Source organism: Argentina silus (genome assembly GCF_951799395.1).
Source record: "Argentina silus genome assembly, chromosome: X".
Classification (NCBI taxonomy): domain Eukaryota; kingdom Metazoa; phylum Chordata; class Actinopteri; order Argentiniformes; family Argentinidae; genus Argentina; species Argentina silus.
In genome coordinates, this window is record NC_139653.1 from 38,700,269 (window position 1) to 38,726,979 (window position 26,711).

At 41.6% G+C, this 26,711-nt stretch overlaps 2 protein-coding genes across 4 annotated transcripts in view; one reads left to right on the forward strand and one right to left on the reverse strand.

Moving 5' to 3' along the window:
- Positions 1-16,725, reverse strand: part of rsrc1 (arginine/serine-rich coiled-coil 1) — a 102,013-nt gene extending 85,288 nt beyond the window's left edge. For 2 of the 3 annotated variants that reach the window (XM_083695510.1, XM_083695508.1), the window contains exons 1-3: positions 16,636-16,725; positions 15,719-15,900; positions 11,809-11,931 (exon numbers count right to left, since the gene is read on the reverse strand). In XM_083695510.1, the coding sequence (XP_083551636.1) occupies positions 11,809-11,931; positions 15,719-15,894 (299 nt within the window). In that variant the 5' untranslated portion in view covers positions 15,895-15,900; positions 16,636-16,725. The remainder of the gene's footprint in view (positions 1-11,808; positions 11,932-15,718; positions 15,901-16,635) is intronic. The other variant, XM_083695509.1, reaches the window with a different exon arrangement.
- Positions 16,726-20,046: 3,321 nt separating this feature from the next.
- shox2 (shox homeobox 2) lies at positions 20,047-25,373 on the forward strand (the record flags this gene model as incomplete). The annotated part of the gene is made up of 5 exons (XM_083694962.1): positions 20,047-20,293; positions 21,658-21,866; positions 24,028-24,085; positions 24,440-24,528; positions 25,080-25,373. 5 exons carry the CDS (start codon positions 20,047-20,049, stop codon positions 25,371-25,373), a joined length of 897 nt encoding a protein of 298 aa, XP_083551088.1.
- Positions 25,374-26,711: the final 1,338 nt, after the last annotated feature.

Sequence of the window (26,711 nt, forward strand, 5' to 3'; positions counted from 1 at the left end):
AATTAGAGATAATTAGCCAGTCATTTCACTGGCAAGTCGTTTTAAGTGCATATATAACCATGCAATGATGCTGATTAGCCGGCGCGGGCCAGACCAGACTCAAACGGACGAGAAATAATTATGCCACTGATCACAAAGCGTCTGCCTGTCTCTGTACTTCACCTCGCCGCCTTTCAAACATCCACTTCATTAGCCACACTAATTAATCCTCCATTAATTGCAGGAAAAGCCCAGTTTACCTCCCTTCGTTTCTAATTATCATCTTATAAATAGTTATGGTCCTAATGAACGTGTTCATTAAGCAGGATATTTCTGTCAAAGCCTCTGTGGGCGCCAAAGGTCCGACGTCTCCCTCTGAAGGCGCAGCAGCCAGAAGGTGAGGCCATCCTGCTCGCGGTTGCTTTTATTTTACTACATTCAACCCCCTAATTGGCATTTAAAACCCAATTTGGAAGAACTTCAAGAAGCCTAAATGGAAAAAGTAGGAAGGAAAATTAATTTTGTATTCATTCTCCAATAGCAGGGCAAAAAGCCCCTCTGTTTCTCTCGCTCTCTCTATCTGTCTATCTCTCTCTCCCTCTGCCCCTCTCCCTCCCTCTCTCTGGCCAAGCAGAGCTTTTAACCTGATTAAACTAACACAGCTTGTTGTGTATCAGGATCCAGTGCTAGCCTGTTCTGTTTCTAAACAGTTGAAATGATTAGCTGGTCCTGTCCTAGTCCTGAGCTGGGATTAGTTTCTCGAAAGCTTCATAGCATTAAGTACTTCTTGAAGTCACTCTTAGGAGCCTTCAGCAGTTCAAGCAGGTTTCCCGAAACCCTTCGTGGCTCATGTAGTACTTCTATTCTTCAGTGAATTCATGAGAGCTGCAGCCCAAAGAGCGTCGTTTGGTGAATTTTGCCCTCCCGCTTTACATTGACAATGGACCACAAACATAGAACCAATCAATTTAAATCTTGCCGATGGACAGAATTAGGTCTTGGCAATTATTTAAACATTTTTACACATGGACATCTATGAATATCTTGATTTATTGTGGGGAATATTATTGAGAACACTTTTTACAGCTCAGCATAAAGTCAACATTTTGGATAAAGCTCTTTGTGTAGGCCTACATTATGAATTGAGAACTGTAACAAAGGCGTTTCTTAAACAATTTTTATGATATCCCAATACACCATTGTTCCACTATTTTTCCACTAAACTTCAAAACGCATGCATTGAAATCGCTTTGAGATTGTTACGCACGTGCCTGGACGCCTCAGTGTCGACATAGGCTTATTAAAGGTTTATTATAAGAACCGGTCCAGTGTCAGTTGTCTGTATTAATCTCTTAGAATTAAGTCGGAATTTGAATGGAGAAAATGTATCAATAGATACTCCTCTCCACTTCAAGATGAACTTCACAAAGGTGTGAGTTAAGAGGTGTTTTGGGAAACACATGCCAAACTACATCTACGTTAGCTAAGTCCTTCGTGAAGTGGTTTGTGAAACTCAAAGATCCATTGTTATCGGGAAACTCACTCCTGGTCCTGTTCTAGTCCTGATCTGGGCCTGAGTTTGACTAAAGCCCCCAAGCAGCCAGAGAAATAGATATACTGCCATGATTAAGAAGGCTAAATGAAGTTACTATCTGTATGTTTAAATACTATCTCTGATTCTGGTGGTGACCCATGAATCGTTTTATGCAATTCTAACATATGCAAGTTTTGTGCAATTCTAACGGATATTTAAAAAAAAAAAAAAGTGACGCCTTTAACCAGCATTTTATCTCTGCAGGCTACCTATTTGAAGGAAACAGTGATTTAAATAGACTGATAGGCTGGCAAGGTTTCCTGTTCTGACTGATAGCTGCCCCACTGGCTAACAATGACCCTATATTCTCTATCTGGTGTGTTTCTGTGTTTGCATTTGTATAAGATTGATGTTAAAAAGTTTACAGGGGTTGACATGCGTGATCCGTATCTCCTGCAGCTCTCTGCCCTTTTAATAGCTCAACCTCTGGCTCATATTTTTAACATGACAATTCTCTCTGGTACCATTTCCAAAGTATGGAAGGCGGCCAACGTACTCACTCTTCATAAGGGGGGTGATCCCAGTGACTTGAATAATTATCTTGTGGCTTTCTTGCTTAGCAAAAATAATGTCCCTGACCAATTCTCAGATGCAGTCCTTTTTATCAATAAATTGCATTTTAAATCCACACCAGTCAGGTTTTAGGACTTGACATAGCACCATCTCTGCTGCTTCCCTAGTTATAAATGGCATTGCGAACTCTGGATAAGAAACAACAATGTGCAGCCCTCTATATTGACCTCTAAGGCTTTCAATACTGTTGAACATGCGCTCATATTACAGAGGTTATCTGCCATTGGTTTGGATCAGTCAGTCTGTACCTGGTTTCAAAATTAGCTTTAGGATAGGACTTAACATATTTCAGTTGATGGAGTTCAGTCTAGTTTTCAACATTAATAAAAGGTGTTCCACAAGGTTCGATTCTAGGTCCACTGCTGTTTACCATTTACATAAATAATGTTGATTTGTCCTTGAACAATTGTAAATTGCATTTTAATGCTGCAATACTATTGTCTACTCCTGTGCCCCCTTAGCTCAACAAGCCATTCTTGACCTTCAGCATGTTAATCTTAAGCTGGTACTGAATGAGGAAAAAACTAAAGTGTATGTTTTTCTCTCGATCCCGTAATATTGATTCCAATGATCTGCATGTCTGCACCCTGAAAGGAGCCCACATTTAACAAGTCCCTCATTATAAGTACCTGGGCATTTGGATTGATTATAAAATGTCTTTTAAATGCAGGTTGAATACTGATAGAATTTGAGATTTAAACTGGTTATTCTGTATAAAAATAAGTCCTGCTTCAACTTTAAGAATAGGAGGACGATTGTCCAGACAACACTCCTCCGTGTCCTCGACTATGGTGACACAGTTTACATGCACGCGGCAGCCTCAGTTCTTAAACCGCAAGACTCGGTTTATCACTCTGCTCTCTGGCTCATTTCTAGGGATAGTTTCCACACCCACCATTATCTGTTGTATCAGTCTGTGGGTTGGGAGTCTTTGACATCAAGAAGGGCTTATCATTGGATTTTATTCATATATAAAGCAGTTCATTCAAAATGTCCAATTTACCTTAAATCATTGCTTTCATGGTGACCTAGTGGTTATCAGACACCTTTAGAACTTGCTACTAATGTCCCACAGGTTTCTTACAGAATTGGGGAAAACTGCTTTTAGTTAATGTGCTCCTCGGTCATGGAATGACCTACAAGATGCTTTAGAACTCGACTTTTTAGTGAAGGTTATGTTTAGGGAGGATTGTGTGGTCAGTGCTGTTGTCTTTTTTTAATTGAATTGTATTATATAGTATTATTGTAGTATGCACTGTAATTGTATTCTTGTAAACTGTTGTATTGTATTGTTTGAAACTTGTTCTTGTATTGTATATTTATTTTATTTATTTATTTTCCTTTCCTTTGTTCTCTGTCTAACAGGGCCCTGCTGCAAAGGAGACTCTGGTCTCAGTCAGGTTTCTCTAAATAAATAAGGCTCTAAATAAAAAAATATGTGAGACTGAGACTAGAGCCTCTGAAGCGAATGCTAGAGGTAGGGGTCAGCTCAAGTGAAACAGCAACAACAGCGATTCATATCTATCATCCTCCTTGCATACCCCACTTTCCCAATACCTGTGACCTATATGCACCTACTAACCCCTCACTTGATCCATCACTGTGTGCGCTATTTTCACACATTGAACCAATCAAATACATAATGCCTTCATCGACTAGATTTTGTGTACAGAGCACACTTCTGGAAAAAAATAATTCTGTTTTTCCTTCAGGTTTTCTTCCATTTTCGTCAATGTTGCAAGCTAGCATAGGCAACAACTCTTGGCAACATAGACCTACCCAGTTGGAAAAGAAGACGCACATAACAACAAGCCATCATCTATGGGCATGTGGGGGAGGGTTCTTGGAATGTAACATCCAATGAAATTGCAAGCTCGTTCTTACAGCGTTCCGTCCAGGTTCAATCCAAGCCAGTTCAGCTAATCTAAAATTCTCCAGAACTTCAAAGGAGGTTTGAGAACAACGTGACCGGGACCATAGGTCTGCCACAGGTAAAAGATTTAGTAGTATGCCCTACCACAGGTCAGTTTACACAGACAACAGTAACTGTAAATTACTGGTAAATTACCGGGACATGCCTCTGTGTTACAGTGCTGTGTGTTTCCAAAACATTTTTTTTTACTGGCATATTCAGTCTTTAATCTGAGATTATCAGACTGTCCGAAGGCTGATGATAAAGTGATGGGTCAGGTGAGGGATCAGCAGGTGCATATAGGTCACAGGTATTGGGGAAGTGGGGTATGCATGGAGGACGAGAAGCATAATTTGTTTACCGCAACAACACAACACCCTACACCACCACCGCAATATCACATCTGGAACCACCAGGGTAATCTTGCACCTTTGTTTTGGATCCGCAAATGTCATTGTTAAATGGGAACAAAGTACCTGAACTATCTGCAACTATCATTACCTGGACATTAATCTGTTGCGCTTCATGAACACTTTTGGTACCTTCATGCAGTAATGGCTAAGAACTTTGTCTTGAGATAGCATAATCTAATATAAAGTAAAAACCTTTTATTACAAGTAGGCTACAGACGCTCAGAAGATCTCTGAATGGATCACTGGATTTCCGAAGCTTTGGACATTGACTTTTACCTTACTCACAACTAAATGCATTGTGGAATCATCACACACAAGGAGAGCGACTATACTCATATCTCACCATACCTCGCATGGGAAAGGCCATCTGAGCTTCAGACAAGCCACGAGAAGACAACCGTTGGATGTATTCATTTCATTCTTTGTTATCGCTGTATATAGATCGCTGTAAGAGTGGCAAATTGATTGTATTGGCTGGTTGTTTTTTCTCTGATGTGGTTGTTGGAATTGTTGCTTCACGTTGCTAGGCTAGTGGATATGGATGAAAAGGAAGCTCATGTTGCTCATGCTGTTGTTGAGTCTGTTGCTATGGATTTTGCTGAAGAGAATGCAGATGACTTGGAGTCAAATGTTGTTATGGAGCCTATAAGAGAAAAAAATGGCATAAAAATGACTGAAAAAGGCATGGAAATGTACATAGACAATCAGCAAAAAGGAAGTAAATCAAAGCTGACTCAGGCAACCAAATTCATGACCAAAATCAATGAACTTATGAAAACCAAGGAAAATGTATCTCAAGTACAAAGCAATTTGAAATGCTTTATGAACATGTGTACTGCTCAGGAAATGCACAGCAGTCTGATGGAACTACCATTGCCAGATGATGAATGTGAAACAGGATTCGTGGGAAACATCAAGAGAGACATCAAGCTATCAAATAGTGAATGATGTCAAACAGTGGTTGTGTGACAATGGGAAACCATTTCATGACAGTGGTTTTTCAGTGCAATGTTGATGTTGATATGGACATTGATGATTCTGTTGCCAGTGAAGATATTGGGAAGATATTGCCCTGGGAGATCCTCAACAGTGAAGGCGACTGATCTTATGCTGTAAGACCCCTACTGGGGTAGGTTGTGAACAGCCCACTGAGATACAGCACCACTGTCTTTGCCAACAGGATATTTGTGGTTGAACTTAAGAAGCTGTTGATTGCCACGGTTGCATTGACAGAAGAGGAGAAGAGGTGTCAGCTGCAGGAGCTGCTCCAAGAGAAGTCCACTCTGAAGCAGAGGCTGGAGGACATTGACCAGCAGATCACCGACAAACAAGCACACCTGGACAAACTACAGACAGAGAGAGACATGGAGCCCATCTCTGCTCAAGGCAGGACTAGACGATGGAGTAGGGTCCAGTACATGTTATGTAAGAGATGGATAGAGGGCCCAGAGTATCTCTTTAAGCCAGAGATAATTGGCTGATTGTCATAGACCATCTCTATTCCAGTGGTCGATCTAGAATTTAAAGACTGGAGAACTGGACAGGCCTGTATCCAAAGTCTGTCTGAGGAAATGTGTCTTGCATCCTTGCACGTCAGTCTGTAGTCAGGCGCAACCATTGTGAGGCTTGACTACCCAGTGAAGACTTAGGAGGTGGAAGATGCACACATGCACACACATTTTTTGGCTCCTTTAATTTGTGTATATTGTTATTGTAAGGCTCACCACCTTAACGATAATGAGTGAGGGATCAGCAGGTGCATATATGTCACAGGTATTGGGAAAGTGGGGTATGCATGGAGGACGAGAGGTATACATTTTTTACCGCAACAACACAACACCCTACACCACCACCGCAATATCACATCTGGAACCAGAAGGGTAATCTTACACCTTTGTTTTGTATCACCAAATGCGTCATAAACACTTTTGGTACCTTCCTGCAGTAATAACATTGAATAGTGTTCATTATTTAGCTTTCCCCATCATCCCAGAAATGGAGACAGTGGGAAAAACTGTGCAAGCTATGAGATTTATTTTCCAAAAAATAAATTTATTTTATTTCCAATATTAAATTAAAATATTTTATCACGCTCAACAATCTAGCTAAAATAGCTATATTTTTTTCGGTGGGAACTCCAATACAAGCTTGCTATGTTTGTTTCCAGACAGCTTGTTGATATTTTCGTTGTCACTAGCAGGTTCCTCCCCCTTGTCCGGAACCAGACTAGCAGGTTCCTCCACCTCCTCCTGAACCAGACTAGCAGGTTTCTCCACCTCCTCCTGAACCAGACTAGCAGGTTCCTCCACCTCCTCCTGAACCAGACTAGCAGGTTCCTCCACCTCCTCCTGAACCAGACTAGCAGGTTCCACCTCTTCCTCCTGAACCAGATTAGTAGGTTCCACCTCGTCCTCCTCATGAACCAAACTAGGAGGTTCCACCTCCTCCTCATGAACCAAACTAGAAGCTGCTCAAACACAGAGCTACTGGACCCTGTGGCAAAAATGATAGAATCTCTTTGTTGAGGACTGCCTAAAAGTAATGATACACTACATCTGTCTATTCTAAAACAGAGGCCGTGTGTGTGTGTGTGTGTGTGTGTGTGTGTGTGTGTGTGTGTGTGTGTGTGTGTGTGTGTGTGTGTGTGTGTTAGCAGAACTCAGCTTGGTTGCCACCCAGGGGAGAGGGCTGCTGGGGTGAGAGCCTGAGGGGGTGATGGGGAGGGGTGTAAGGTGGGGTGGGGGGGGGGGGGCGTTTCTGGCAGGAGAGGGGAGCAGTGCAGTGCTCGCGGCGAGGTAGGGATGAAAGGGTCTGTCTGTGTCAGTCACTTACACCGCTCTTTGGTAAATAAAGGTTTCTGACAACAAAGGATGAGCAGCGCTTGACTGGCCTGTATAGTAGGGACATACAAACACACACACACACACACACACACACACACACACACACACACACACACACACACACACACACACACACACACACACACACACACACACACACACACACACACATATTCACAAACAGTAGAGGGAGAAAAACCTCAGATCTTCTGACTAGTAACCTGTTGATTTTTATGAAATGAAGAGCAGAACACTGAAACCAAAGCAGGTCATCTTTCAGTTTAGATCAACACTCTGCAAGTCTGGTAACATGAGGAAAAACAAATGTCGCTTTTCCCTGTCTGGAGGGTCAGGTTTGGGGGAGTGGGGGGGTTAATAGAGGGAGGGTTGGGGGGTGGGGGTTAATAGAGGGAGGGTTGGGGGGGGATGAGAGAAATGGATACATGTATCCAGTGTAGATGAGATGTGAAAGCCCAGGGGTATCTCTCTCTCTCTCTCTCTCTCTCTCTCACACACACACACACACACACACACACACACACACACACACACACACACACACACACACACACACACACACACACAGATAGGAGAAACACTGGGATATTAAACATAAACATGTTGGAGCTTGTTGTTTTTCTGCATATGCTCTTATTCATCTCATTCTCTATCCTTCAACACTGTCTCAAGTTTCAAGAATAGGATTTGTTGTTTCAGAGTTTGTTGAGAAAACCAGATTTCAGTTGTCATGTCCACAACAGACACACTCAGACCTGATCCCTAAAGAGTTTCCCGCCCCAATCCACCTGCCAAAAACCCCCCTTGCCGCACGCACGCACGCACGCACTCCCCCTTCCCTCAGTGGACTGGGTGACCTTGCACGCCAAAATGCATCTCAGGCAGGAGAAGCCATCAAGCCAATGTACTGCAACACACACACACACACACACACACACACACACACACACACACACACACACGTGCAGATGTACTGCGGTGCGGCTCCCACACCTCATCATCTCACACACAGGAACATTGCTGTGTGAAATAAATACCAGGCCATCAGTCAAATGTTGCTGCTGTGATCTAGCAGTTAGGTTGAGACGAGAGGAGGCTTTAAACCTCTCAGCCCCATATCCCCCTACACCTCCTAGCCCAAGACCACCCTATATCCAGCTCAGATCACATACCTAAACCCCCCATATCCCATACATACCGCAGCACCATAAAACCAATAGCCCTCATGCCCCATACCTCTATCCCTAGCCAAGACCAAGTCCTGCCCCAGTCCCAGCCTGATGCCTCATACTTGATACTTCATACCCCAATGCTGCTCAACCCCAGCTAAAGAGAGACTGGAGTGAGCTGTTGTGTTGGTGGATTAGCTGACTCTCGGGGGGGGGGGGGGGGGGGGGATAATTAGAGCCCCCGCTCTCCTGCTGCACATGACAACCACTGATCTAACCAGTCTTCTGTTAGCAAGGCTAAACCCTGACGCTAGCACTCTGCCCTCAACACTACAGGCACCTGAAATATTAATGAGAGACATGCAAGCATCTCTGTGTGTGTGTGTGTGTGTGTGTGTGTGTGTGTGTGTGTGTGTGTGTGTGTGTGTGTGTGTGTGTGTGTGTGTGTGAGAGTGAGTGAGAGAGTGAGTGAGTGAGTGAGTGCGTGCGTGCGCTTCCAGGCCTGTGTGATTGTGTGCGTGTGTGGACCTATCAGTGTGACGGGTGGTGTTTGGGGTCAAGTGCTGGATTAGTAGCAGAGCAGTATGCTGCACTCCATCTCCCTCCGTGACCGTAGTTCAACCTGCCATTAGGTTGTAATGCTGACAGGCTGACAGACTGACAGACGGTTCATCTACACTACAGGCTGCTGCTATTCTCACAGCCATGGGACATTTAAACTGTTCCAATCATCCTGCTGTAGTACTCTTCACCATGTTTTCTTTGTGTGTAGTGGGTTCAGATGGCGCTGTGTGTTGTTTGCGTGTGCTGTGTGTGTGTGTGTGCTGCATGTTGTGTGTGTGCTGCGTGTGTGCTGTGTGTGTGTGTGTGTGTGTGTGTGTGTGTGTCAGAACAGTGACATCTCCCCTCACCAGCAGACTACAGGATCAAAGAGAATCAACATTAATGACTAACAGCTAATCTGCTGCCCTCCTCTGTTCAACACGTCAGGGCATGATTGGACGCCGCTGGGGGATCTGCGCTCCAATTGGACAACAGGAGAGGAATAATAAACACATGGGCTTGATAGAGCATTATTCTTATTACCTATTTATTTTTATTCATACATAAAGGATTGAAAAGAGGGTAATATTCACCTTTCCGACTGTCCTAATGTTCTATCCTGCAAAATTCCCATGTAGCCGACATTATTCCCATTTCTACTGAATAGTATCCTTCCCTCAACCCATCGTTTCTCCTCTCTCATATTCTCTCTCCCGTGCCTCAGTGGCATGGGGGGCTGCAGCACCTCATATCCTGTCTGCGTATCAATCACAGCTTCCTGTCCACTCAATCCACCTCTGATCCATCAGCCAGCCACACACACGACACTTGCTCACACACACACCCACATACCCACACACACACAGCCAGCCACACACACGACCACATACCCCCCCCCACACACACACACACACACATACCCACACACACACACACACACACACACACACACACACACACACACACACACACACACACACACACACACACAGCCAGCCTTTAACACGACAGCGACTGATGGCAGGTCGCTACACTTAGCACACTCCTGGAACATGCCTGAGTCACCCCCCATACCCCGTCCCCCACCCATCGTCCCTCACAACCCCAACACACACACAAACAGAGACACACACACACAAATACACACGTATGCACCACCTACTGACTACATTTAGTGCTGGTTTCTCATACCAAGATTAGGCCTCGTCCTGAACTAAACACCATCATGCTAAATGAAAAAACTCTGCTAAATGCTAAATGAAAAAACTAGTTAGTAGTCCTGGTGTACACATTAATCTGGGTCTGATAAATGTACCTCAAGGGTTTAAATTTAATCCACATGAGAGGTATAGACACACACAAAAACACACCACATAGACACATGCACACCGCATAATAGTATAGTTATAGACTTATAGCTATACCATACTAGAAACATTTGCTGTGAAATTCCCAACAAAAGAAAAAAGTGGATGTTGTCATGTGGGAATATGGGAGGGCACAGAGGGAGAGAGTATCATTCTCTGCAGATGTTTGTCATCTCTGTCATTAACAACTGATTCCCCACTTAACATTCAGGTTGCACTCCCCCCCCCCCCACACACACACACAACCACACACACACAAAAACACCTCCTCACTGTTCTATCCCCCCACCTGCTCTGTTTAAGCCGATTATACGCAGCATCCCTCCTAATCACAATGTTGTCAACTATCATTAATGTGTGTGTGTGTGTGTGTGTGTGTGTGTGTGTGTGTGTGTGTGTGTGTGTGTGTGTGTGTGTGTGCATGTAAGGTGGAGGTTATATAAATAATATCATTCTCCATGTAGAACAGCACATACACCTACACCCTGCTCCAAACAAAGCCTCCACCCTCTCCTTTTATTCAATACAGTACAACTTTATTTACCCATCTGTTACAACGGAAACACCATCCCTCCTTCCACTCTCCAACCGGTAACACTCCCCTGATCCAGCCTTCACCCTCTCCCTTCATTTCATCTCTCTAATGAAGATATGAAAACTCTGCTTTGTGGTGAACATTATTCATCTCCTCCCCAAAGCCACACACACATAAACAACAGGCCTCTCTGTGCCTCCATTACAACAGCCTCTCCTCTGGTTCTGAGGGATTTCAACACTTTACTGCTTCATTAACACAGATTAGCAATGGTAATGACAAGGACAACCATGCATGAGGCCTCTCTTTATGTTCCACAAAGCCACCTAAGTAGTGTGTGTGTGTGTGTGTGTGTGTGTGTGTGTGTGTGTGTGTGTGTGTGTGTGTGTGTGTGTGTGTGTGTGTGTGTGTGTGTGTGTGTGTGTGTGCGTGCGGTGCGCGTGTGAGTGTGTGTGTGTAAATAATAATTAAATAAACCTTGAATAATGATATTTTAATTGCAATGATTAATTAAAGTAGGGTCCCCTTGTTGTGTTTTTCCCCTTAGGAGGGGTGGGACCAGACCAGCATGTGTGTGACCTGTAGGTCTGTGAGTCTGTGTCTTCATTAATACTTTGAGATGGAAGAATACGGGACACTAACTAGCTAACGCTGCTCTGGTGCTGGAATGGAGGCAGCACATCAAATCATCTGCAACTTTCTTAAAAAATAGACGCTCGTTCCAACTACTACACTTCTAGACCTAAGGAGAGCAAGAACACTTTTTTCTAGTACTGCAGTTGCTACAAGCAAGTAAGTGTGTGTGTGTGTGTGTGTGTGTGTGTGTGTGTGTGTGTGTGTGTGCATGCGTGCGTGCTTGTACCTCCTATTGCGGCTGCGTGACCTGTGTGAGCGTTGGCTCCTCCCCTTGTCTCTGTCTCCGCTGCGACTCCGCCTCCTCCGAGATGACTCGTGAGACGAGCTGCTGCTGGAACGCTGTCTGCGTCTGAGAAACACACACACACACTTTTGAGAACCCCTTGCACGCTGAAGTCTCCCTCTGAAACATGTTGTATGAGTCCCTTTGCCTCCTCACCCTCTCCCCCATCCTGCCACTACGTACTGCCTTTAACATCACGATAACAAAGAAAAAAAGTTGTTCCCACCTTATACAAAACATTACACCTCTTACAATCCTGTTTTGGTGTGCTGTTTATTTCTGTATCAGATGTTTCCTGATAACACTCTACAGGCCTAAGAGGTTGTGTCTGTTCTGCCACACTGTTCTGTTGACAAGTGAACAATGTTCACAAAACGTTCTGGCTGAGTCTGTCTCAGTAACAGTTGGAGTAATATCCATTATTAAAATGCTTTTTTACCCTCAAATACTCACATCTACGTTAGATCTGCTTAGTACTTAAACATACTAACCATCTCCACTGGGACACCAGCAAGGAGAGGAAAAACCAGAACAAACAACTCAGAAACTGAACTATCAAACCATATTTGTACTTACTGCAGCAGGAGCAACCCACACACACACACACACACACACACACACACAGTTGTATTAATATTCTTACGGTTGGTTCCCGTGAGCGCGCTCATAAAACAGCTCCACAACCCTGACTGAGACACTTCACAGGCTTCACAGAAGAAACACATGGGACGAGTAGGCAGGGTTACACACTGTGTATGTCTGGCATGGAAGCCATCCAAATGAATAAAGGGAGCAGGTTTGATACAAGCAGTAGGCCTAACACTTGTTATGTGATCATGTCACTCCTGAAGAGTGTGCGAGCTTTGTTTATCCCTCATAAACACAAGCTACTTCTAATTGGGTCAGCACTATTAAACCATAAGTGTAGAATAACATACAAAAAGGCTCAACTCTCGTTTAAGTAACTATAAGTATCTATATAATGTCCATTGTCCAACCTCTACTTAACTGATGTTCTAATTAATGGCTAATTGATCGTAGGCTGAAGGCCTAATGGTTTCAACTGCTAGGCGCCCACACCCACACCCACACCATACATACATATACATATACACACACACACAAACACACACACATTCTCCAGGAGAGCAGTGATTTCTGCCTAATGGACGAAAGCTCATAAATAATTACCACCAACAGACCTTGTCTGATCCATCACACACAGTAGAGGGAGGGTCAAGTGGAGGGGGGGGGGGGGTCACTCCACCAGTGTTCCAGCCTCCTCTTTAGAACTCACTTGTCTTGAAAGTACACTGAACCGATCTCCAGATCTCATGAGCATGGCTGCTCTAAAGATGGGCTGGAATGCAACCACCAACCATCACCACCAACCATCACCACCAACAACCATCACCACCAACCATCACCACCAACCATCACCACCAACAACCATCACCACCAACCATCACCACCAACCATCACCACCAACCATCACCCCTGGACATTCTGAGTCTGCTGGCAACTGTCAGATACTAAACAGAGTGGAAGTCGATTCAATTTTCTGTCCACTCAATGCATGAAATTAATCCACTTTCAGTCAGAGGGCCTACTCGTAGACGAGGCAAAGATGGAAAAGGGCAGATGACATCTTTTCAACTTCAAGGGGTTAAAATGGCCAAATATGCACTTAGCTGGAATACTCATGGATCCATATTATTTCCACTCAATATCAACAAAAACAGGTTATCATTTCATAGACCCATAGCCTACCTAGACTGTGTAATCAATACATTCATTTGTATGTATCACTTTATAAAACTGCCCTGCTAGTCACTAATGTATGGTAGGATTCTCCCTAGGATTTTTTTAACAGCGTGGAGCTGGATTGCGTTATCAAAACCCGACTCGCGTTTATTCACGTCAAAATGCGCAAAAACACGGATACATCGCTTCATTCACTGAGGAACATCATAACGCTTTCATTTTCGCTTTAGTTTTTAACACCAATGTTGTTGGCAATCAAAGATAGTTACTCTATCATTACTAAATGTATAGTTTAATTTGCCTCGAAATGTTTACATAGTGGCGCCGCCAAGTTCACAGCTTGGCCAGCGCCACTCTTACATTCTTTGGGGAGAACCCTGTATGGGAAATGCTGGATTTTAATTATTTGAAAACCACTAGTTATAAACTAACTAGTAACAACTAAAGAGTTAGGAGGACTTTAGGGTAGCTCCATGTAATAGGGCCCATGAGGATCAAAATGTAAAATTCATCTGAACACTTGAAAAAGCGTCTAAGAAAACATCTGCCAGGAAAGGTGTTTAAAGATGTTTACAAAAACATCAAACCTATTTAATGTTTTAGTATAGACCCTGATCAACTAATGTCAACACATATATTATAGAATAATATTTTGTTTTGAGGAAAAGGTTTGGCTTCTGTAGATTTAAGAACCATTGCCCAGCCTCTCTCATTCTGTTCCAAAAACCCACATACTGTACTTGTAAGATATTTTAAAATATCTCTGCCTCATGAGTGGCGAGGATATTGAAAGTTAACAAAAGTAACAAGTACAGGCAGACCTACCAAATACTTGTAGTGTTTTTACTGATATCGATTTAGTTTCTAAATTAATAAGTGATTAAAACCGGCCTTTCTGTTACTTAATCTGTAAAAAAGAAAATGACCAAATCAAATCGATAACGGAATTATTGAAATTGAATTTGCTACATTCACTTATTGTACAGGTTGTACATAACCTAAGACGGTTATTCAGCTGTCCCTGTGGAAGAACCCTTTGGGAACCCTTTAAAGTTCCATGTAGAACCCTTTTCACAGAGGATTCTACATGGAACCAAAAGGGTTCTATATGGAACTTAAAAGAGTTCCCAAAAGTTTCTTCCACAGGGACAGCTGAAAAATTGTTGGAAATCATACAGTATTAGTTACAAACTACTGCATCAACATCATCACCAAGCACCACATCTACTCATGTCATTTATCAATAAATGGAGACGTCATTGTTGTTGAGTACAGTGGGGAAAGCAAAGCCAGAAAATCACACAAATATGGAGCGCAAGTAACTGCCACTGAGAAAAATTACATACATGTTGCACACTTCTACAGAAAGGACAGCAAGGAATTTGTCTTCATCATTAACGAGCACATTGACACATGTTGTGCGGTGTCCCTGAGACAGATTCTTAGAATCACCTGTTGCAGGCAATAAAGAACGTTTTCATTTTACAGAGGCTTTGAGGCAAACTAGGTACAGATTGGGTGTCTCTGTGTGTGGCTGTACATGACATAGGCCTACTTGTATTTTATTCTTTCAAATGCATTTCTGTGGGGGACCTTTTTAGTCATTCTCTTACCATAATTCTGTTACTGGATGTAAATCCACTTCACTTACTGTAGCTCATCAACCAAAAGAGATTTTTTCAAACTCAAGGTATCATGTGAGCTTACACCCCACTCTTTCTGCAGACATATTTACATCTTAATTTTGAGCAGATATTTAACAGAGTTCAGGGGAAACGTGGCCACATAAAAGACCTGGGGAAATTGTATGATAATTTTGTAGCCTTGTTACATTGAATCTGCACAGTTCTTTTAAGTTTTTGGGTTTTTTTGGGAGAGGAATTCTTAGAAGTAGTCCTTGTGCATAGAGTTGTATGGTTTGTTAAACTTTGCTATCAATGGTTTTTGTTTGGCTGATAGACTGACCCAGTGTATCAAGACTGTGATGAAAACAAGACAGGTCTACATTGGGAAAAACAAGCCTGGCCTTCTTCCTGTCCCTGAAATGAGGGATGGTCATGTTAGCCTGCTGAGCTAAAGCCTAACCTACCTCCTGTCCTTGTCCTTGTCCCTGGAGCGTGTTGGAGAGCAGCTGTGCCTGCTGGACCTCTTGCTACGGCTCGTCACACGGCTTTCAGAGGAAGAGGATGAGGAGGAGCGACGCCGATGCTTCTTCTTCCTTCGGCTGCGACTGTCATCCTCACTGTCTGATGAGTGCCGTCCCATCCTTTACTGTTCCAGGATGCAAAGAGAAGAACAGATCAAAACTGATTCCATAGTTTAAAAGTAAAAGCAAACTGTCTTGTACTCAGTCCAATGTCACCTCGACAGACTTATGTCTGACATGTTTAGTGATATAGTCTAGAAGCGACTTTTGCTTTAATGTACTGAGCATCAATAGCTGCAAGAATAGCTTCAAGTCATCTCATTTGCCAAGACTTGGAATTCTATGCATCGTTCATGACATCAGTCCTGTCAGCATGCAGGCAAGCCAACTAGACACTGAAAATAAAATCGTTAATCTCAAAGAATGTCATTTATGCTGATGTTAAGCTATTATACAAGACAGATGTTGCACTTGCACTTGCAACTAGCATGCAGACAGAATTTGAACTACTGACATGCTATGAAATGGCTAACAACAGTGCAGTTCTTCACAAATTCTGTCTGCATGTAAACGTCTGTCTCGTATTTCTGCTGTCAATGTACGATGGGAACTGATGGACCTAGTTTCTGAGCTGACTATGTTATATTACGCTAAAATGTAGTTATGTAGCTAGTGGCTGAATGGTGCATGGTGCCCCAACAGTTTTCAACATCAGATGGGAGCTGATGCCGGGGCTAGCTAGCATGGAGGTAGCTAACTCGGTAGCTATGTATGTGTTTGAGCAGCTTTATGTAGCTTTAACTCAGCTGTTACAAACAATACTTGTATATTATTGTGCGAATATAAGCAACGACTCGTACCCGGTATCTGGCTATTAAATATCCCTCTTCCAGTTGAAACGCAGTCGAACTACAGCAACATGCACTCAATGCTCAAAAGACCAGTGTAATCGTTCCAGAGAACATCGATTCCATGCAGCCACAACTGATCTACACCAGAGCAATCGCTCGTATAAATATCTCAATCACTGATCTGTGTTGTGTTCTCGCCTATTTGTACATGATGCATGTAGAGGTGATCTGTGGATTACGTTAGATGAGAGGATTTGAAAAAGGGCATTGTCATAACAATTAGACAATCAACTGACAATCATAGATTTAGCCTACCTATGCTGAATAATCTCCTATGGAATAGCCTACAATCATAATTACTTAATTTATTATCCAGAATGATAATATATGTAGACTTATAATAGGCTAGGTATAATATATGCCAATATGTACCCTTGTATCTAAGGCGATTTACAGTAGGCCAGTGAGTGCATACATTTCTTGTAGCCTATAGACCCTGGCCTATATCCCACGGGGAACTGAACTCACTATAGCGTTGCCAGCGCCATGCATGTACTGATTCACACAGGACAACATTAGCAGCATTACATTAGGGTTATTACCACAGCAGCAATTCGAGAAAAGAAAAAAAGTCAATCATTGCATGTCCCTATCGCAATTGTTTATATATATATACATATATATATATATAAAACACTACAAGTATTTGATATATATATATTCTAAACTATAGTCATATTTAGCGGTGAAAATGGTGTCACAGTCGCAATTGAATTTCGCACCTTTTGAATTTCGCACCTTGTATAAAAATAATGCAACGTGTAGGCCCTTTTCCCTTTATGTTTTAGATAGTTGTATTATTGTCTATGTAGCTATTATGGACTATACCTAAGCCCGCTATAAGCCTCCCTACATAACATCTCATCTGAACAGGATAGTGTGGTTTGAACGCTGTCCCCGACGAATGTTACAAGCTTATCCAAGTTTCGTCTTTGACTTTCAAAAAGGAGTTATATGACTTTCAAAAATTCACCTCGGAAATTAAATGTTTGTTTGTGCATCACTAGTTTGCCGTCCACTTGTGGTGTAGGCCTAATAAGAATGTGTGTTTGCTCTCATATGCGCACAAATGAAATGTAAACACACAAACACACACACAAACTTCAGTATAAATGATAAGATAATTCATCCATTCATTATTGAAGTGAAGTAACCTCATGTTGCACCCAAATCAACGAGCTCATATGAATAATCAATATATTGAAATCTTTACAGATTTTGTTTAATTGTTTGTTATAGTTGTCGGGTGTACTCCATTAAATCATTAACTTTTAGATACCTGTAGCCTAACTCGAGAGAAAACTTCCATATTGGTAGCCTATAACATTTACTGCACAGGCTATACTATAACTTTGAAGTAACATTTCAATTAAAACATGTCTACAAAATGTAGGTTTTAGTTTTGCTGTAAATGTGTTGAAGCTTCAACTTTATAATGCCATCTATGTTTCCTGTTTTCAGAGGCAGAAAAAATAATGAATGCCTAAGGTTCAAGCGCTGAGACATCATTAATATTTAATCAGGGGAGTTGTTAGAGCCCCTGTGTGGAAATAGTACTTTATATAGATTATCAATAAACGCGCTTAGTTTTGCATCAGATATATACAGATGATTTCACATTCTATCTGTATCCCATTTCTGGTTATATTTTTGCCGTTTCAGTCCTAATTGCTTCGTCCCCACGGCATCCGCTTACCTTCACCGCAACGGAACCATTGTTTATTTATTTTGCAAATATGCAATAATTTCAACAGGCAGTCAGCTTAAGAAACGGTAATTAACAAGCCCAATGGCAACGCAGCGCGTGAAGCGCTTTAATTAAAACGTTTAGTTGCTGTTTAACATCCTAATGGCCTGAGAAAGTCTATCGAGATTTGATATTAACCAATATAGCTTCACTAATGACGTCGATTTAAAACACATGACTGCTGATTAGAAAAGTAAAACTGTGTTTAAGAAATGTTATTGTGATTTGTCACATCATAACTATTTTCTTGGGAATTGATTATTTTGTTTAAAAAACGTATTAACTAATAATTAATTATATGTGGATCTTCTTCAAACGAGGTAAAATTCGTATTAGTATTATTACAACTATAATTATTTTAAAAGTATTAATAGTATTAGTATTGCTGTTGTTGTTATTATTATTAGTTATGGCTATCATCATTCTTATTATTTTTGGTTATTGGTGTTGTTTTTATTATTCGTTAACCTCAATATTGTTATTGTTAGTTTTTACTATTGTTGTTGTCATTATTGTGATTATTTTTTATTTATATTATAATTTTCATTGATGATGATTATTATTATTGCTGTAGGCTAATGTCAATGTTAATGCCCGATATGATAACAATTAGGCTTATTATTATTAGCATTATTTGGGTTTGTATTTGTATTATTATGTATCAATATCATCACTGTTGTTGCTCCTTTTGGTGACTTATTGTTTTCTATCTTAAATAAATATTATATCAAATTTAAATGAAAAGGTATAGGCCTACACACAAACTATAGCCCTACACGAATTGTTAAAACATGCAACAAAAGCAGTCTATCTGTGAGTGTTTTATTTATACACTAATAGTAATAGTGCATTTATTCACCATCATTAGAGCTCTCATAGTGCACTATTCAATCGCGTTGTTGTAGCCTACATCGATGCAGTTGAGTGGTGGTACGTCTGCTCCATTGAGCCTCCGCTATCAGCATCCCAGTTGGTCCGCTTTTTACCTTTCTCCGTTCTCCGGATCACTGTCGCTCTGTCTCTTTTCCCAGATCACAGAGATTTGGAGGAAGCTCCTTATCCTCGTGCTCCCCTCCGCACGAGCTTGTCATTTTCAGTTTTGGCCCCACCCCTGCAGAGCTCCTGCCCATCTCCCCGGTGGTTAAAAAACTCAGGACAATAGCAACGAATCCACGCCTAATTAAATTAATTAGTCCTTCTTGTCAATCTTGGATTAATGGCCAATAGCAACCTCGCAAGAGTGATGTGAAACGTGAAGGACTGCTAAGGTTTTTTTCTCCGTGGTTGTCAGAGTACGGCGGAGGGAAGGGGCTCATCGCGCCGTCCTGAGGGGAGGTAATTTGCACGGATCAAGGGGCAGGCGTTGCAAAGTATAAATACTGTGACTTCAATAGCGGATCACCAGCAGGTTGGGACTCCGCAGCGAGAGGAATTGGCCGAGATCTTACACATTTAGCTGAACACGAGATCCTGAGTTGGCAACAACATCACCTTGCATTTAGGTCGACTAAAAGAAATACTCTTGATGTCTTAAGCTGTTGTGGAAGTGAGAGCAAGAGAGAGAGAGAGAGTGAGAGAGTGAAAAGAAGACGGGGAGATTTTTTGGAGCAATGATGGAAGAACTAACCGCCTTCGTGTCCAAGTCTTTTGATCAGAAAGTGAAGGAAAAGAAGGAGGTGATCACGTACAGGGAGGTGCTGGAGACCGGATCAGCGCGAGGCAGGGAGGCTCTCTCCACCGAACCGAATCGCGAGGAGATGAACGCTATCGCACGGGGAGGCGCGCGGTCGCCGGGCAGGGAACCGGACATGCTAGGGCCAGAGAGGACACGGGATGCGGGCAGCCCGAAACTCAGCGATGGTGAGTAGGCTGTAGCCTACCGTTATTCATTCGTGTGATATTCCTATGTGATTCTTTAAAACGAAGCAGACCTCAGATGACTATGAGTAGTGAAATGTTGCATGGACTGTTTTAAAGTTTTCTTCTTCGTAAATATCCCGTGCGTAAACCATGAATTATTTGACAAACATGGTGTATAGGCCCATTTCAAGAAAACACGTGCTTTTGTGGCAACTTAAATACCACCACACCATGTCGCCTATTGTTTTATTTTTGATGTTGTTATAGCTGTTAGGCCTACTGACTCCTTGGTATTTTGAAAGTTTCTTAATGAGCAATTTGGCTTCATTAGTGACATTGAAATGAATAATGTCTAGTAGTATAACTTAAATGCATTATGATATATGGTCCATTCTTAAATAAGCATCAGAAACTAAATGGATAGGCATCTTAAAAGATAAACGGATCACATAGAAAGGGAGAATTACCAAAAGCTGTCATTGTTAAAGCCACCTCGGGCGAGATAAAAATGCTTCAGTTTTCAGTCAAAAATATGTCCTGTAAGACTGTACAATTCGATATATACATGACAGGGAAATATATTATTATACCTATTTGTTTTGAGACAATACAAAAATTAACTGTGCTTTTCATGTGCTATTACATTTGATGCCATCAGCATGATTCACATTAACATAGGCCTAGTGATAATAACAACAATTAAGAATGAAGAAAAGTATGTTATTAACATTTTTAGTAGGCATATGATATTAACATAATATAGAATAACATTAGCCATCATTTTGAATAGGTCTTGTTATTACCAATAAAGTAGGTTTAAATGAGGCCTATATGTGATATCATTAATCGGAATAATAACTAATTATGGAGAAAAAAATCTTAAGATCTGTGTTGAATAATAAAACCGTAGTCCCTTCAGTCAAGTCAAACCCTAGAGAATTGGTTACAGGTAAAGGGGTAGCCTACACCAGCATGTCAGGCGCCATAACAGTTGAGTTGGGTGAAAAGAGATCGGTAACAGATCTATTATGAATTTATCAACATCATGGAAAATATCCACCAATGCTATTCGTCCTATAACTAACACAGGAAAAAACCCGAGCTGATAATCGTGTATCGGACATCCAATAGTGAATACATCTATGCATATTTATAAGGAGTTAATAATTGAAGAGCCTTCTGTAGGACTACAAAACATCCAACGCTGGTATGGGTGTGATGCTGAGGAGGGTTAACATGTTGGTTTAGGCAAGGTCGCTCTGTGATGCCTCCCTTCCTCTCCGGTCGAGGCCTTATTGCGCTCTCCGCTGCTCTGTTAGCCTCGCACAGATATTAAATACTTTGTTCTGCCCTTCTGTCTGTAGGTAACACGGATATGAAAGACAGAAAAGAGGAGTCGAAGCCAATGGAGGACGAGGCACAGACTAAAATCAAACAGAGAAGAAGTCGGACTAACTTTACGCTAGAACAGCTGAACGAGCTCGAGCGACTGTTCGACGAAACCCATTACCCTGACGCCTTTATGCGCGAGGAGCTGAGCCAGCGGCTGGGGCTGTCCGAGGCACGAGTACAGGTAGGATGCTCACTATCTCATTTCAATTCAGCAAAGTGGTTTGGTTCAGACTCAAACTGTGGGAATGTATGGTGGTGTGGTGTGCTGCCTTGTTGCTTATATCGTAAGTGTATTGTTAAACGGTCATTTTTTACACACATAGGGCAAAACTATCTGATATCAGAAATATGAAGACATCGTTTTTGTTGTGTGAAGATTACACAGAGACATTATTTTATGGTTTACTTCAATCACATGGCCCTGGCATTGATATGTGACAATAAACAGGATAAAAAACAATTGATTGAAAATTGTGATTCTGAAGATGTGTGTGTGTGTGTGTGTGTGTGTGTGTGTGTGAGAGAGAGAGAGAGAGAGAGAGAGAGAGGGAGGGTTGTTTTAGTAATTTGCATGCAAAACTGGGCTCATAGGCCCCAAATCCTTTCATGTTTGTAGTATTTTGGCCCATATGGTGGTTTTGAATTGAAATGTCCAAATAGTAGACTACTAGTATAATTTGTTTGCTTACTTATTTAACATGTATTTATTCTGTAAAGTATTCCATTCAATGATTGTGTTATCTTTGTCTTAATTATTCACTCCCTAACTCCCCAAAACAAACATAATATATGTCCTTTCAGTATTGGGATATGTTGCCCCCATCAGTTATAGCCTAGTCTTGTCTTTTTTCATCGGCAAAGACCATCTGTACAGAAACCTAATAAGCCGTTCTGTAGAGGGGGGGCTCACTCTGTTTGTAACGGGAGAAGAGTGACTGGGCCGGGCAATGACAAGGAACATGGATATCGGTTCTGATCTGATTTATCAAACCCCATAATATCTTATTTCAGCTTCTTTATACCTTCTGTCTCAGCTCGGGGAGACGGCCCAGCGATTATTTCTTCACTGAATATATCGGTCATTTCTATAGCTAAAAACATAAAACGGGCCCAAAAGACCTCCCCCCAAAAAAGTTACATCAAGCGTTCTTTGCAGGGTATCCCGGCGCGAATTGGAATTTGACCAAGGCGTATTGTGTCACAAGCATGGCGAGTGCAAGGAGCACAGCCCGAGGATTTACATAAATTATGTAGCCTATTATTTTTTTACCCAAATCAAGATCTGCTGCTCTCTCAATTTTTAGTATAGGCTACATGATTTAAAACGACCGCACGATTGTTTGGTCTTGCATGCAGAGATTACAACAAAGGACAATTTATTTTTGTTTAAAAAGCAGTAACGTCTCTCGGCCCATAGTAGGCTATTTTCCCGTATTTCCATCTAACATCCATAATTTACCTGTCATTATTATACAAATACCAATAACACACGAGAGGATGTGTTTTTGGTATTGCGTAGGCCTATTGGCTATTACTGTAGAAGCACGAGACGCAGCTCATGGTATTACAAGGTTAATATCGACGTCCACATCGATAGGATATTTATTTCAATCATGCGTTGTGAATAGACTAAAGTAATGTGAAGGGAAATTGATAAGATGTATTGTGTCTCATTTATCCCAGCTTTGTATAGGCTCAGAGTGGATTATCATAGTAATGAGACGCCTTATCTCCGCTCCAAAATACTCCTCTGAAAATTACGCGTGTAAGCAACAGAAATAAAAAGAAAATAGCTATCCTTTATAAGGCTTTGTTATACGTGTTATGGCAGTAATTAGACTAAACTGTAAGACATTTAAACGTTTCAGTTACAGATATTCTCCTGCAGATTAAGGTAATTAATTTTAGCTGCTATTAATGAGCGAGCCCCTCTCAGATCGCGTTGCTCTGATGTTTAAAGCCGTAATCGCATGCTGTTATTCGGTATTTGAGCCCATTCGGTTATTCTGGGACGCTAATCAGAAAGATTAAACCAGTGCTCAGGTTTTTATTTATTATGGTCCAATCCAATCTGCACATTTCGAACACGGCTTTCCCCCACTGTTGTAATAATTATAACATTTCCTCTCCGTTTATGGTTTGCAGTAGTTTTTCGTTTTCTTTGGCCTGCCCCCTTGTTGTACATGTAATAATTAAAATCCTGGGTTAAGCGGCATTAATATTTCAGCGGTCCTCCGGGACAGTGTTTTTCTGCGGTTGTTGTCATTTTGAGAGGAATTACACGCGCCCTCACAAGCAGCTGCCAATCACAAGGACTAATGAATCTCTCTACCCGCGTGCAGGTCTGGTTTCAGAACCGGAGGGCCAAATGCAGAAAGCAGGAGAATCAATTACACAAAGGTACGTTCTACTCTTAGTCATACAAAACCAGAATCATTATGTTTTACAATTTGAAGAAGAAAACGATGTTTGAAACCAAAAGCATTAAGGATAGCTATAGCACAATTTGAAATACACAACAAAGGCTATGCTCAATTAAGGGTTTAATTGCTATACTATATGATTTGCGATCTATTTGTATTTTGCCTATAGCGTATAGCCTATTTATAAATATTGCAGGCCCGTCATTTAGATCTTTCTTGGATAGCATATGATCATTTTCAATTTTGGATATATGGTAGGCTATGAGATAATAGTTTGTTTAAGATTAAATTAGGAGAATCTTTCCCTCATAAATGTTCTTTCTGTTTTCAGGAGTTCTGATTGGAGCAGCGAGTCAGTTTGAAGCGTGTCGTGTAGCGCCATATGTCAACGTGGGAGCCTTACGGATGCCATTCCAACAGGCAAGTTACTCTGAAGCGTGTAATCTTTTAGCCTACTAAACTAGTCCCCGGATGCTGTCTTTTACTAACCAATCCCAGGACTGCTGTCTTGGCACGGGCCTAGTCCAAGTGTTTGGGATTACTCCTGATCCAATGTAGGCAAAACAAAACTCTAATTCGGCGAATACAACCAGACCCAATAGGAAATTACGCCATGCCGTGGCATGATGTAGGCATAGGCTACCAGGCTTAATTGAGGAATCCCTTAGTTGTTGGAGACCTTTGTGTGCTATGGAAATTATGTTACATTTTAGGTTACATACTATGTAGAGTTGGTTTCGTTTGATAGGCTTTTGTGGAAATAAGCTAAGTTGCAAGACCATGTATCCTAATACTGATTTCAATTCCATTTCAATTCCTAAACAAATTCCTTGAATTGAATTGAATTGAATGAATTGAAAATGCTCATGGTCTCTTAGAAACCTGGATATATATTGTACCCCATTCTACTTGGTGAATAAGTTAGGCCTAATATGTTTCTCCCCTCTCTCCCCATCCGTGTGCGTCCGTAGGATAGTCATTGCAACGTGCCACCCTTCTCCTTTCAGGTCCAGGCGCAACTGCAGTTGGACAGTGCTGTGGCCCACGCGCACCATCATCTACATTCTCACCTGGCGGCGCACGCACCTTACATGATGTTTCCAGGCCCGCCATTTGGGTTGCCCCTGGCTACGCTCGCGGCTGAATCTGCCTCCGCCGCTTCGGTTGTGGCCGCAGCTGCAGCAGCCAAAAACACCAACAAAAACTCCAGCATCGCAGATCTGAGACTGAAGGCCAAAAAGCACGCGGCCGCGCTGGGACTGTGACACGCGGACATCGCGTCTAAATATGTCTGCGTCAGTGACTGAGAGTCATGACCGACACAGAGCATCAAAATACAATGCTTACAAAGTTAAAACAAGGACAATATTTATGTGTGTTTTTTTTTTTAATGAAGGACAACATGTACAACTATAGATAAAGTAGACTATTTATGAGATAAAATAAAGATAACAGACTGTGAACTCTCAAATTTGAAGGGTGGGAACTGATGCTCCTCTTCACAATCCACGAGCATCTGCACCAACGTGAAACAAGGGTGAAGGTGTCCGAGTAGACCACGACTGAAGATGCAGCTGGGACGTTCGATTCTTTGTACAACAGGGCGAACTATTCTGCGATGTTTTGTTTTATTATATTATTACTTCATGTTGAAAACTATAGAGGCTGGCCTCGCTATATTGCAAACATTTTCTGTGTAAAGGAAACAGCGGATGTTCATTAACAAATAGAAAGACAAAAAACACCATATGTGAGATGATTCTGTTCTTGTCCAAATGAAAACGCCTCGGCAGTGTTGCATGATTTTTTTTCCCCCACATATGACGTAATTTGAGCTCTCTCTCCTCTACGAACATTTCACTGAGAGGAACTAAGCTCGCACTTGAATGTTATTTGGACCTCTTGGCTTTAAGCCGAGGCTGTGTGTGGTGGAAACTGGGTATCTGTGAAACTTAGATACATTTACCACAAATCTGACATATAGTATTGTGTGTATGGTGACCTTCCATTAGTCTATCAGGTTTATACAATACAATGAGTGTCCATACCGGGGAAGGAGTCGGCCCACTTGGGCGGAACAATGTCACTCTTTCAAGTGTAGGCTAGTCTATAGATATTTGGCCAATAATAGTAGCCTATATGCGAGACGGTACATGTAATATATGTTAATACACAACAAACATGCATTATTTTTGTTATTTTGTGGCTTATTATTACATTGTGGGGACATTTTTGTTTTCCTTTATCTCCGTGTGTTAAAATTATGTGCATTCTGTAATGTTGGATGTTTTTATAACAGTGAAAGTGACGTACCTGAGGCACGGGTTTCTAAAGAATATCATGGAAATTGTTTTACTTTTTCCATCACTCATGTGAAACGTGAACTCACCTAAGCAACATTTTTTCGGTTCATACAATAAATCTACGGAAGTTTCTTTCATGATATATGCCTTCTGGACATTGTTTAGCCCTTTCCTACATAGTAAATGTGATGTGAACACTAGCCTGTAGGTGGTTTCGATAGTGACTTCATATTTTTGGGTAGCTATGTTTGCCATATCCGAATGTGTGTTTATCTGACTTGAAGAAAAATACGATATTAT